This window comes from Acinonyx jubatus, chromosome A2, assembly GCF_027475565.1.
Source record: "Acinonyx jubatus isolate Ajub_Pintada_27869175 chromosome A2, VMU_Ajub_asm_v1.0, whole genome shotgun sequence".
NCBI classification, from domain to species: Eukaryota; Metazoa; Chordata; class Mammalia; order Carnivora; family Felidae; genus Acinonyx; species Acinonyx jubatus.
Genome location: NC_069383.1, coordinates 46,352,541 through 46,366,490, shown reverse-complemented (window position 1 = coordinate 46,366,490; position 13,950 = coordinate 46,352,541). Strand labels below are relative to the sequence as shown.

General features: G+C 45.6%; 1 protein-coding gene across 3 annotated transcripts in view; it reads left to right on the top strand.

Annotated features, from left to right (window-relative positions):
* MINDY4 (MINDY lysine 48 deubiquitinase 4) overlaps nucleotides 1-13,950 on the top strand; it is a 109,217-nt gene that overhangs the window by 38,609 nt on the left and 56,658 nt on the right. For all 3 annotated transcript variants that reach the window (XM_053218261.1, XM_027075208.2, XM_027075210.2), the window contains exon 6: nucleotides 11,341-11,399. In XM_053218261.1, the coding sequence (XP_053074236.1) occupies nucleotides 11,341-11,399 (59 nt within the window). The remainder of the gene's footprint in view (nucleotides 1-11,340; nucleotides 11,400-13,950) is intronic.

The following is a 13,950-nucleotide window of genomic DNA, read 5'->3' as shown; positions in this document are numbered from 1 at the left end:
ATCCTTTCCATCCTGGGCTCTTATACCAGCCTTGGGGAGGGCAGGGCCAGGGCTAGTCTCTGTCTCTGGTAGAGCCTTGCCATTGGGTCCTCACTCTGAGGCCGGGAGCCCTAATCAGAGGCAGGCTTGTGATCCCAGTTGCTGGGTGTGCAGTCTGGGGCTCACACCTCAGGGCCCTTGTGGCGTGAGCCAGGCACCATGTCACATCTCTAGCTCTGGCCCTGGTCATTGGCCTCACCCAACATCTCATGGTGGCTAGATTTGGCTGAGCTGTGCAGCCATGTGCTGGTGGGCAGAGGGGAGGAGACAAGACCAAGGGAGATCGTGGGCTAGCAGCAATCTGCTTGGTGAACTGCATAGCTCAGGTGAATGAATAGTTCAATGAATTTGGCCATGCTCCAGAGATCCACTCCATAGAGACCACTTTCCTTCAGGAGGATATTTTTCTTTCCCTGGTGTAACACCAGCTCTACCCACTTTTTCGCTTCCTGTTGGGCAACATCTGCGTCTGGGCACCAGTCTCCTTGTGGAACTGAGCTCAGCCACACCCAGGAGAGTGTAGCCTGTGAGAAGGGCAAGAGATAGCAATTGGGAGAGCTGCAAAGCCCCTGCGAGCGGCTTTAAGGGAAGAGCAGTCAACCTGTCCTAATGCGTTCAGGTCTTAAGGAAGTGCAATCAGTGCTTCCGATATCCAGCATGGGATGGATGAAAATGAACTGAGATGAGAGTCCTGTTGCTGGCTTTGCCCACTAGCCAGGGTCCTTAGCAAAAGCTCTGCACCACCTTACTCCTATCCCTGACAGGGCTGCGGGATTACATTAGATGGTCTGGATTGGCCCTTCCAGCCCTTCCAGATGGAAGAGCCGTATCTAGGTGAACTCTGAGAACTTGTCAGCTTTCCGAGGGGGCATTCATTAAACACCAGTTGTATGCTAAGGCCTTGTGCCAATTGGGAGAAGGGGAGAATAATACGAGGGAAGGTCACACCTAGTACAGTTTTGTTTTGTGAATTGTGTGCCCTTGAAGGAACCCTCCCAGTCTGATGTCTTGGTAACTGGGTAAATTTCTTCTCTGTTTCTGGAATGTGCCAGAATCCGGCCTGACTCAAGGAAAGAGAAATAAATGTTGGACTTGGTTTCAGATCTTGCTCTGGCTCTGCACACTTCTCATCAAGGGTGTGTGCCAAAGCCTGTGGGGAAGGGGCACATACGGAAAGATAGTTAAGCTGAGTAATCGTCACCCCGAAAGAACAATGGTCCAGGAGGCTGGAGTACGTGTGTTCTCTCCAGCTAAACGGGCTGAGCAGATGGCTTTTCCAGGAGGATGCGGGGCCATCCGTGCCCCCTCCCCTTCCCCAGATCTGTCCTCACCGGGCGATCCCTATCTTTGTCCAACCTTCGTCATCATGGACCCGGATGAGAGAGACTTGGGTATGCAGCCCAATTCCCAATTAACTTTTTTCACTAGTTTCAGGAAGATAATTTATTTGGATTGAATTGTTAAGGCAGATTGCTTTCACAGTATTCCAAGCAGAGTGCTTTCTCACAGGAAATGTCAGACCAGGCAATTCTAGTCAAGTTTTCCACATCCTTAAGAAAAAAGAAAAGAGAGAGGGGGAAAGAAAAAAAAAAAAAGATTCCTTTTATATAGTGAAGGTCAACAGTTTGGGAACTGGCAACTGCAGGGTATGAAACTGAGATCGGTTAAACATTGTGATCCTGCACAGGATGACTTCTCAACAGCCACACCTTTCATGAGGCCTCCTGTTTTTAGGGCTTAATTTAAAAAGTGTCTGCGGATTGGGTTGCCCAGGGAGATAGAGGGCTTCTCAAGATTGGGACATGGATCCCCCAGGGGGCATGTGGGTGGTGGGGACATTGGATGAGCTCCCTTCCTCTCCCCAGAGTTCAGATTCCTCATCCATCAAACCAAGGTTATGCCGGGTGACCCCCAAGCTTCTTCCCAATCTAGGTCACCATGATTCTGTACCTTTACCCGGGGGAGCTTGGCTGAGCCTCTGTAGGAAGCCAAAGAGAACTGGAGAGCAGGAAAGTGAAGAGTCTTTTTTTCTATAGAGAGCTTTGATTTTTTTTTTTTTTTAATTCTTTTTAAATCAGCTGGCCCTCAGGGATCTGCCTCATTAAGGCTTACTCCTCCGAAGTTCAGTCCTTAAGGAGAGGCTTTATTTCAGCACAGGCTGTGGAAGGTCACTGTGAGGAAAAGAACCTAACACAGCTGTTCCTCTGAGGGCGCCCCCTAAGGACTTGCTCTCCCCCCACCCCCACCCCCTCCTGTGTCCAAGGAGTGTCTGCAGGTGGGGAAGGGGTGGGTCCCGAGAGCGAGCCGAAGTCCGGAATCACTAGGTGTTAGGGCCCTCGTAGCTTCCCAAAGACGATTCTGGCAAAAGGGAAGCTGAGACTCGGAGGCGATCACAACTTGAAGCGATGCATCTTCTCTGGCACGAGCTGGTCCTGTGGCTTGTCCGTCCAGTGCCTCTGTGTCCACTGACCTCGGAATAGCTCTCTGCTTCATTACCGTCTAGTCCTGAAAGGAGGTGCTGCTGGGAGTCGGGCAGTAGCAAGGGTGCTAAACCTGTGTCAGGAAACCTGGGCTCTGCAGCCCCCGCTGGCTCGTCGGTCTCGCTTGTCTTGCTGCACTGCCTCTGGTGCACCTCTGGGAGACTTCGAGTCCCGTGGGGTGTGACATCCTCAGCTGGCTACTGCTTCCAGGGCTTCAGTGTTAGGATGTCTGGTCGGGTTGAAGTACATATATGTCAAGTAGAGCGAAACTCTTCTTGTCCTTTGGGCTCACTAGGTTCATCTTTATTTTTTGAGTGGGGGCGGGGAAGAGGGAGAGGGAGAGAGAATCTTTAGCAGGCTCTAAACTCAACACGGAGCCCGCCGTGGGGCTCGATCCCACGAACCGTGAGATCATGACTTGAGCTGAAATCAAGAGTTGGACACTCAACTGACTGAGCCACCCAGGCACCTCTTTGCTAGGTTTTATTTTTAAAATATGTATGAGTATTTTTTTTTTAATCAAATGTTTTTGCTGCATCTATTGAGATTGTTTTCCATTTTTTCCCTCTGTTGGTGTGAATTACATTATTGGGTTTTCTTTCTTTCTTTTTTTTTTTTTTAATGTTTACTTATTTTTGAGAGAGAGAGAGGGGTGGGAGGGGTAGAGAGAGAGAGATGGAGACAGAATCCGAAGCAGACTCCAGGCTTTGAGCTGTCAGCACAGAGCTGATGCGGGGCTCGAACGCACAGACCCATGAGATCATGACCTGAGCTGAAGTCGGATGCTTAACCGACTGAGCCACTCAGGTGCTCCTGGACTGTCTAATGTTAAAATATACTTCAATCCTTTCTTGGCCAAGATCTGCCTCAGACTCATGGCTGATGCAGTTGTTTGTTATTTTATTTTGTAGTTTTGTACTTGTATTTATACGTGTAGGTGTTTGGAATCGAGGTTTCATCGTGTTTGCGAGCATGTGGCAGTTCTGTGTTGGGCACTTTTCTCAGTACTTGATCGATTAGCCTGTTTTATTGCCACCACAGTTGCTTGAGGTAGGACTGTAATTAACCCATTTTATAGAGGTTGAAAATGGTTAAATTTTCCTGTTGAATTCCTTTTGTTATTGAATTTCCTGTTGAATTTCCTTTTGTTATTCTGTAGGTTTATCACTAATAATGCTTTTTATTCCAAAGTCTATTTTTAATCTGATGGTACAGCATCAGTTATGTTAGCTTTTAAATGGTTGGCCCACAAGTGATCTATTTTTTTCCCCAGGCTTTATGGTTCACCTTTTGTGTCACGTACCTAATGAAACAGCATATTGCTATTTAAAAAAAAAAGTCTGAGTGTCTCTTTGAACTGGCCCGTTGAATTTGTTTGCTTTTATTATAATTACTGATACACTTGAATTCATTTGTATTCTGTACTTTCATGCTGCCATGCTTTTTTTTAAAAAATCTTTTTTCTTCCTCTTCCTTTTTTTTTCAAGTAACCATTTTTGAGCGAACAATTCAGTGGCATTTAGTACATTTAGAATGTTGGGTAATCATCACCTCTGTCTAGTTCCAAAACATTTTCTTCTCTTCAGAGTAAATCTCTTCCTATTCAGCAGTTTCTTCCCATTTCTGCCCCCATTCCCTCACCCCTGGCAACTCCCAATCTACGATATCTCACATAAATGGAATCATACAGTATGTGACCTTTTGTCTCTGGTTTCTTTTGCTTAGCATCGTGTTTCGAGGTTCCTCCACATTGTAGCCTGTGTCAGTACTTCATGCCTTTTTAGGGTGAAATAATATTCCATTGCGTGGGTACACAACAATTTGTTTATCCACTCATCCATTGGTGGACATTTTTTTTTCCACTGGTGGACATTTGAGTTGTTTATACCTTTTGGCCATAGAGAATAGTGCTGCTATGAACATGTGTCCCTGTGTTCACTTCTTTGGGGTATATACCTGGGAGTAGAAGTCTATCATGTGGTAATTCTATATTCAGTTCTTTGGAGGAACTGCCAACCTGTTTTCCACAGTGGTACTTTCTTGTGAATCAAGTGGTGTTTATTTTTTCTTCTTGGGCTTTCTGATTTGGAAGTTATATAAATATGTTTTTACTATTTTAGCAGTAATTCTTAAAATATTTCTTATCATAATGACTTAAAGTTTCAGTTTAATCAATCTCTTTACCCCCTCAAAAAATACAAGGATTTTAGAAAGCTTCAGTTGCTCATTTCCCGTTCCCATGTTTCCTGTGTATTGTTGTCTAACGTTATCCCTTTGTTTTTAACCACCCCCTAACTAGTGCTATTGTTATTAATTTTTTATCATCGGCTCTCATTTAGGTTTATCTACATGTTTATGGATTTCTTTTCTCGCCACTGCTTTCTTCCTGCTCTTTTCTTCTGGGTTCACTTTCCTTCTTGCTAAAGTAAATCCACGAGTGGTTTGTTCAGTGAAGGTCTGTGATGGTAAACTTTTTCAGTGATTTTCTGAAAATGTCTTCATTTTGTCCTTACCTTTAATATGTTGAATATTAAAGATGTCTTTTATTAAAGTAGTTTTTGTTTATAGATAGCCTGCCTTTCCGCTAAGATTTTTCTCATTGTCGTCAATATTCTGGTCATTTCACTATGACATTTCTAGGAGTATATTTATTTCCACATGTGCCAGTTGAGGCTTCTTAGGTTTCTGTGAGGATTATGTCTGCTAAGTTCTTAGCAGTTATCCTTTCTCACACTCCCTCTATTTTTCCTTCTGGAACTCCTTTTACATGGGCATTGGAATTAAGGTTTTTTCCCTCCATGTCTCTTCTTTGCTCTTTCATATATTTGATCTCTTTGGATTGAGTTGCATTCCAGGTCATGCCATCTGATGGCCCCTAGTAATTTCTTATCTCTTCATTGTATCTGATCTCCTGTTTAAGCTTACCCCAAGTTTCCCCCCCATGTTAAAGAAGATCTAACCTATAGAAAAGTTGAAAGAATGGAAAAATGAACATTTATACGACCTTCACCTACATTAAGTGATTCTAGGACTTTGTCGCATTTGTTTTTTCTCCCTCTCCTTTCTCCCCTCTCCGCATATTTGTAACACATACATTTTTGATGATTTCCTTGAAAGTAAAATTCAGACATTGTGGCATTTCATCCCTAAATATCACAGCTTGCATTTCCTAAGGACAAGAGTGTTCTACTGCCTAACCACAGTACCATTAAGGCACCCAAGAAATTTCCGTAACATCAGCTAACATAAAGCCCATAATCAGATTTCCCCCACATGGCTCCAAAATGTTCTCTTAGGCTTTAGTTGTTTCAATCCAGGATCCATTCAAAGTTTACCTGCATTTGGCTGTCATGTCTCTCTAGTCTCTCTTAATCTCAAACAATTTCCTTTCTATTCTTAGTTTTTCACGAGTATAGTCTTGTTGTCTTACGGAATGATCACATTCTAGATAATGTCTGTTTCATTATTAGGTTTATGTTAAACATGTTTTGGGCAAGGACAATACATATGTGATGTTGTGTATTTCCCATTACATCACATCAGGAGCACATAATGTCAGCTTGTTTGATTTCTGCTGATGCTAAATTGGATCACTCCATTAAGGTGGTTCCTGCCAATCTCTCCATCATTATAAAGGAAATTTTCCCTTTTGCAATTAATGAGGAATCGGTTACTTTCAGACTAGATGATTATCCTGTTCCTCAAAAACTTTTTAACCAGTGGTTTTACCATCCATTGATAATCTTTTCCCATATTAGGAGTTTATAAAATGGTGATTGTCTAATTTTTATCATATTCTCATTCCTTTTACATTTATTAGGTGATGGTGTCATACAGAGAAGAGCTGTCCATGACCTGTCCCTGTCTTCCTCCCTCACTCCCTCCTCTAGCACAGATTCACAGCATTTTCTATGTAAATTTCATATGTTGTTATCTGTTACCATCCTTATATGTCCATAAGTTTTTTTATTTCTGTGATTGTATTTACTTTTCAAAATGGCTCATTCTTTTTGTATAGTGTCTATGTCTTTCCTTATAATTTCCATTCCTTTTTCTTTCTTTTTTTTTTTTAAAGATTTTATTTTTAAGTAATCTCCATACCCAGTGTGGGGCTCAAATTCACAACCCCGACATCAAGAGTCACATGCTCTACCAACTGAGCCAGCTAGGTGCCTCTGATTTCCATTCCTTTTTAAAAAGTCTTCCTATTCCAATTACAGTCTCTTTTAGATTGTTGTTCTATTATCTCAAGTTCTTAGGAGTCCTATTGGCTGTGTCATCTGGCTTTCACTTATGATGCATGATTTTCTCATGTATTTACCAGTTTTTAGTGTTGAGCATATTTTCAGTGGGGCTTAAAAAAAAATCTGTCTCCCCTGGGGAATCTTGTATGACCTGCTTTGTAGAAGTGCCCCTCCAGATACTTTTACATTGCGTTAGTTAGGTGTGCTAGGATATCACTGGCTCAGGAAAATTTTATGTTATTTATTCTGGATTCCTGTGCCGCGTGAGTGGGGTCAATTTGGACTCCGTCCACACGGGGTTCTGAGTTTTCATCAAATAGAATATATAGTAAGTGGTCAATATCTTTATTCTCATGGGACACCTTTCTTTTGTACTCCGTAACTTATTTAGCCACGTGTCCAGTACCAAACATTCAGGAAGGAGCATCTCCTCGTCTCTTTTTATGTTAAGAGCTAGTGAAATATTGAGAATGTGGGACTGTAGAGGCAGTAGAGCATCTTCAAAACTAATGTGACCCGGCACCTCAGGCTTCTTGGAGCCCCTGCACCTGGTCATGTCCTGCAATGACCAGCATGCTCAGGCTTCCCCTGAGGGATAGATGAGGCACTTGATGCCCACAGAGGGTAAATGACTTGCCTGCGGGCATGCAGAGTTTGGGAGAGAAGGGATGAGAACTCAGGTCTCCAAGTAGCTCTTCCTACCCAGCCAAGATTCAGTTATGTGGGATTGAGTCCTGGCCCCATGTAGCCCTGAACACCTGCAGCGCCCTGGTCCTTGCTTCTCCCTCAGGGCCACAAAGGGGAGCTTGGGTAGGAAGTGGTGACCTCAGACACAGCGGCCAAGCTGGGTGTCTACAGCCCGGCTCCTGCGGATTTATTAGATGCACACTCTGACACATGTCTCTGGGTTATCTGCACAATCACATTTTGAAAAAGTGTTTTGACTCCTTGATTTATCTTTTTGTCATTGTTTTGCATAATAGCTTTTCACTCAAAGGCAAGAACATGCTTTTAAACTGACCTTTTAAACTTTGCAATGCTTATGCCACAAAGGGACACATGAAAGGAACAATAAACACATTCCCTGAGTGTGAGCATAATTGAAGTCTCCTCTGGTGATGAGATCTATGGGAAATGGGCACAAAGCATCTGAGCTGGGCTTTTGTGGCTGATGGATGGCGCTTCGGGTGGAAGTCCCATGACCCAGGAGAGGCCTGGCTGTACCCTATGCGGCAGGAAAATCATCACCACCCTCTCACCGTGGCTCTTGGCCACCCACATCCTCCAAGGCTTTGCCCCCAGGAGCCAAGGGGGCCACTTGGGAGGTTTGAATTTTGTCCGGTGGGCCACGGGAAACCATGGAGGGTTCCGGACAGGGGAAGGAAGCATGAGATAGAAGAAAGAACAAAATAAAGCATTTGGAGCCAGTGGCCTGGGTTTGAGTTCTGGCTTGGGCACTCCTAGGTTGCGTGACCTTGTGTGAGTCACCTCACTTCTGTGAGGGTCACTCTGGTACTTAGCACCCATTTATGGAGCCCTGACCAGGTGCTGGGCATGCGGGGTACAGAGCTGACCCAGAAAATCCATGGTCCTTCGTCCCTCCTTGTTTATTTCTCTTACCGTATGTATTCATTTCCTGTAGCTGCTGTCACGAATTCCCACAAACTTAGTGGCTTAAAACAACATGAGTTTATTATTATGGCACTAAGTTCTGGAGGATCAAGGTCTGACATCAGTTCCACTGGGGCTAAAGTCAAGGTGTTGGCAGGGTTGGTTCTTTCTGGAGACACCAGGGGAGAATCTGTTTCTTTGCTTTTGTAGTTTCTCATGGCCACCCACGTCCTTGACTTGTGGCCCTTCCTTCGTCTTCAGAGCGCGTCCCTCCAACCTCTGCCTCTGGTGTGATACCACCCCTCCTCTTCCGGGTCGTATTTCCTTCTGCTTCCTTCCCTCTTATGAGGACACTTGTAATTACATCGTTCCCACTTGGGTAATCCAGGATACCCTCTCCCATCCCAAGATCCTCAATGTAAATGCTATCTGCAAAGTCTTTTCTGCCATATAAGGCACTATTCACAGGATATCTTTGGGGGCTGTTGTCCAGCCCACCACACCATGTCAAATTGCAGTTTATGTCTCGTCCTTTCGCATGCCCGGGTCTCCTTTGGGCAGGGAGATTGGCCTGCCGGATAACTGCCACATGCTTGCTGAATGAGAGGGTGAAGAAATGAAGGAACGCACGTTTGGAGTTGAGAAAGACGTGGCATCCCACTTGGGCTGTAGGGGATTAGCATGAGTTTGCCAAAGTATATTCTAGTAGAAGGGAAGGGCTTACAAAAAGGTATAGAGGCAGAGGCTGGGTAGCTCAGCATTCAGGAGATGCGCGTGGAGTGTGAGGGTGCAGAGGGTGGAGTGGCAGGTGGCCAGGTCATGATAGCCCATAGGGCACCCTAATGGGCCTGGGTTTTGTTTTATGTTGTTTATTTATTTTTATTTTTAAGTAACCTCTACCTGCAGCGTGGAGCTCGAGCTCACAACCCCAAGATCAAGGGTCGCGGGCTCCGCTGACTAAGCCAGCCAGGCACTCCATCCTGGATTTTATTTTTTAAGGAAGCAATATGTGTGGTGGTTGCTGCCTTTGTCTTTGGGGTCATTGCCTGGGTTCAAATTCCTGTGCTGCCACTTGCTTGCTGTGTAACTGGGAAAATTACCGGACTTCTCTGAGGCTCAGCACAACGGCTACTTCATAAGGCCGTCCTGAGGAGCAGATGGCTTTTGTTGCTTGCACAGCACTCAGCACAGTGCCTAGAACAGTCAAAGGTGTCGGAGAGTGTTTGCTGCTATGATTGCTGTCATTTTTCTAAATATTATTGTTGTTAGTGGTGACGATGGGGAACCCTGGAAGAACTTCAGCCAGGCTGTGGCACGGTCAGGTTTGCTTTCTAGAAAGATGCCTTTGACACCCATGTGAAGATGGTCTGGGGTGGGGCATCACACTGGGGGTCCGGAAACCCGTGAGGAGGCCATTCCAATGATCCGGGTGACAGATGAAGAGGCAGAGAACAGAGATGGGTACAAGGGAGATGTTACTTTCTCCGGGGTAGTCCAGAGATGGCTTTGTGCCTGCTGTTCCCCGCTTGAAATGATTCAAGGCAGGTGTTAGAGGCCATTTAGTACCATGCCTCAGTCCTCACTTTGCGGAAACGGATAGTGAGGTGCAGGGGGGAGGCATTCTGCCTTAGTCCCCGGAGGGAAGAGTGATAGAAGGGACGGATAAAAGTGGGACTCCAGTCCTCAGCCTTCAGTGGCATAGCCAGTTGCCGTGTGAGAGGTACGCTTCCAGAAGCTTCTGATGAGCATGCTGTTTCTCATTGCTGCAGGCTGGGGAAGAGGGGCTCTGACACAGCATCTGCACTGCTTCCTCCGTCACCTCCTTCTACTGCCCCTTCAGGCCTTAAGTGCTCTTTCCAGCTTGTTCTTTTACCAGTCCCCAGGAGAATGCTCGCAGAATCCTGGTCGTGTAGGGACATAGGAATTTTGCCATTTTGAATTGAGGAAAATAGGCTTGAGCCAGTTGGGGAGGATTAGGGCTGCCTGGGAGGGTGGGGGAAGGAGCTCTGTGTTCTGGAGCCAGAAAAAGAAACCCAGAGTCCAAAGCAGTATGTGCTCACAGATTTGGTACCGTGAGTCCTCCATGGTCTTCCACTCACACCCCTTCAATACATCTTCAGGAGGAAGCCAATTCAATAGAACGAACCATGGCGAGATTACGATTGTTACTTCAATCATATCTTACCCTGCAAGGATGTTGGAGGAAAATATATTTCAATTCCACGTTCAAAAGAGCTGTCATTTTAACGTAGTGAATGGGTTTTCAGAGAGTGATGTAATATTGTTATTTTTAATACATTCTTTAAAGAAAAGATTTTACTTTAGTACAAATCGATGCATGCTGGAGGGGAAAAAATATCTAAAGAGAGCTAAAATACAGGTGGGCCATTTTTAGAAAGCTCCACATGTACATACCTGAACTTACAAATCAGAATCACAGAATAGGTTTTTGGTGCACTTTAGAGGTTTCTTATAAATGGTAGCTGATAGCTTTACAAAAAAGCTGGGAGAAAGGAAATAAACAAAAAAGAAAATAGAATGAGATGAAAAAAATCTGGGCAGTGATTACAAGAACTTGTGTGTGTGTGCGTGTGTGTGTGTGTGTGTGTGTGTGTGTGTGTGTGTGTGGGTGTGTGTGTTTTCTAGCAGTATCATAATGACATCAGCAAGATACACTTGCATTTTGGTTCTTGGCAAGTGTCAAACTACAGGGTTTATCATCCTGTATTGGCTGGTGTGTGTGTGTGAGAACACAGAATTGAAAGGCACTTTTGGAGGCAATTTGGTCCCATCCAATATGGAACCTGTGGCTCAGAGAAGGGAGAGTGACTGGGGCAAGGCACGTATGAGGGGCAGGGCCAGGGCTAGAGAGAACCCATCTCCTGAACCCCCAGCCAGTGCTCCCTGCATTCTTCTCTGCTGTTTATATTTTCCTCTGGTACATTGACATTTTCTTTTTTTTCTAGGAAAAATCAATTGCCAGTGTCCAGCAAGGCTGATGGGGAGCTGAGCGTTTTGCAGCTTGGTAAGTGCAGCTGATGCCTGTATGCTGTGCCCCTCAGGGTCCAGTGGTCTTCATTTGCTCCGTCTGGGAGGCAGTGGGTGGGGACTCCTTTCCTCCCACCTGATCTCAGGAAGGAGAGGCTGGCCCAGTGAGTAGAGCGAGCTTCTCTCTTTTGGGTTGCTGTCTTCTTTTGCTTTCTTTCTGTCCTGGAGAAATCCTTATGAGAAGTCTGGGCATTTCTGGACCCACACGGGGCTGGGGGGTGGGTGGGATGCAGAGGAGCCTTTTTTGCATTTGGAGGTTCTTTTAGGACTATTCAGAACCTACAAAGGTCTCTAGACGACAGCTTTGCCTGGGGGAGACCATCCTTTAAAAACTTTTATCGATGTATTATTGAGGCATAAAATACAGTGAAGTGCATAGTACATACATCTTAAGTGCATTTGCACATATGTGTACACCCACGTAACTGCTGTCTCAGATCAAGGTAGAGAACGTGTCCACCCACTCTTTAGTTTGGAAGCAATCTTTTGTATGTCTTTGTGTAATTCTCCACTCCCCAAAGACCGATGTGTTTGCAGGGCTTGGCAAAGCAGCAGTAGAATGGACGATGGCGAACCAGTGACCAGGCACGAAAGGATGAGGCTTGAGTGCTGTTGACATTTGCTCTTCTTCCGAAAGCCAGCGATTTACCTGTTTGGCCATCTTGGCAGACGACAGCCGTTCAGTGACTTTTCCTCTTTCCTCTCCTTTTAAGCACTCCTCTTAAAGCAAAGGAAGAAAGCAGCGCTCTCTTTAGAAGTTACTTGTGTGCGACGTGCAGTCTGACAGTTCGCTTTGATGAAGTTGAAAGGCAGGGGCCTCTAGGAATGATGAGGCAGGGGTTTATTTATTCTGCTCAGCTCGTGTCAGAGGTAACAATTCCTTCGAGTTTTAATCATCAGAAATGGCTGGTGGGATCACTTGGCCAGCCCGGGAAGGGGCAGTTCTGCCCACGGCGATGCAGAATGAGGTCCGGAGCCAGCAAATGCTGGCATCTGAAACGTTTCTGTAAAGCACTGCACTTGAAGATTTTCCAGTGAAAGCCACTCCTGTTTGGGCATAAAACGAAGCACTTCCTGGCCTTCAGAACCCAAAGGGCTTCTACTGGAAGGAAGGCTTTTAGCAATTCTCTCAGAACTCAGTTGTTTGAAGTGTGTGTGTGTGTGTGTGTGTGTGTGTGTGTGTGTGTGTGTTTTCCAGAGGGAGGCAGACCCCTCTTTGCTAGTGGCTCAGCTAATGATTTAGAAAAGGAGAAAGAAATAGAAGGTAAGAGATCATGGAATGCAGTCACCAAGGGAAAGGGACAGAAGTTTTGGGGTGAAGAGGAGAAAGGAACAAAATTTGGTTAGAGGAATGGCATTTTCTTCTCCACCCTGATTCATTTTCCTTTGCTGCAGTTCCACAGACTTGTTAGCAGTTATATGTCAGGGCATAGATGAGGCTGAGCAGATTGAGGTGAATAAAAAGTGGGCTTGCTTTCTTGGAGGGCCAGGTTGGGTGGGACAAAGGAAGAGAGGTGTCCTCTGACAGCAACATATAAAGCAGATGATCAGCAGTTCATCACTGCTTCTAGACACGTATAAGCTGAGTTCTGTGGTGGGTTCCAGAGGTTTGCATAATGAGGTGGTATTTAGACGGGGCTTTGAAGGTTGAGCAAGGTCTCGCCAAGTAGAGATGTGCAACAGACCTTACATGCAAGGCCTGCAGGGTGAGGGAGTGATTGGCTTGAGGTGAGTGGCCTGGAGGGGAAGTTGTAGGGTCAGCGGGAGATGAGGCTGGGAACAAAGTTGTGGAAGAGTGGAGATGATTTGAGTGCTGTGCTAATGAGCTTGACCATAAATCATTAGCCAGTAAAGAGCACTTGAAAATTCTGTGTGGGGGCAGTAATGTGTGCAGGGCTGTGGCTTTGGGGCTATCTCTGGATACGTGCAGAGGATAGATTGTAGGAGTAAGAGCCTGGATATTGGAAGACCAGGGAGGGTGTTCTTGGAATAGTCGAGAAAAGATGTGATTGGGCCCCTGTTCTGTCTGGTGAAATCCTCTGGGTATTTCAAGACCCTGCTCAAATATTTAGCTCTTATGGAAAGCTTCTCTGACCCTTTAAGGAAGAGCTATTTACCTCTTCTCTTCTGCTCTTAAAACCCTCGCACTGTCCCTGTTTTAAGTGGAACTCATGTTCCATTATTTGTTTGGGCTTCTCGCCCCCCCCCCCCCCCGCCCCCAGGCAGTGTGCTCCTTGAAGGCAGGGGTTATGCTTTACTCATCCTGGACCTCCCCTCTCCCACATAATTCCTGGCACCTCATGGATGCTCAATGAAGTGCTTAATGAACAGATAGAAAAAGAATGACATATTCCTGTAACAGCGGAGGGGAAAAAGGCGGGGGTGAGGTATGAGACATCCTGGAGGCAGAATGATCGGGAGGCTAGATCATCATGATGTGGGAGAGAGGGCTAAGGTCTCAGACTGAGTCCCTGGAGGAGGACTGGGGAGATGGAGTGTGTTATCAAAACCGAAGCCTGAAGGGGTGC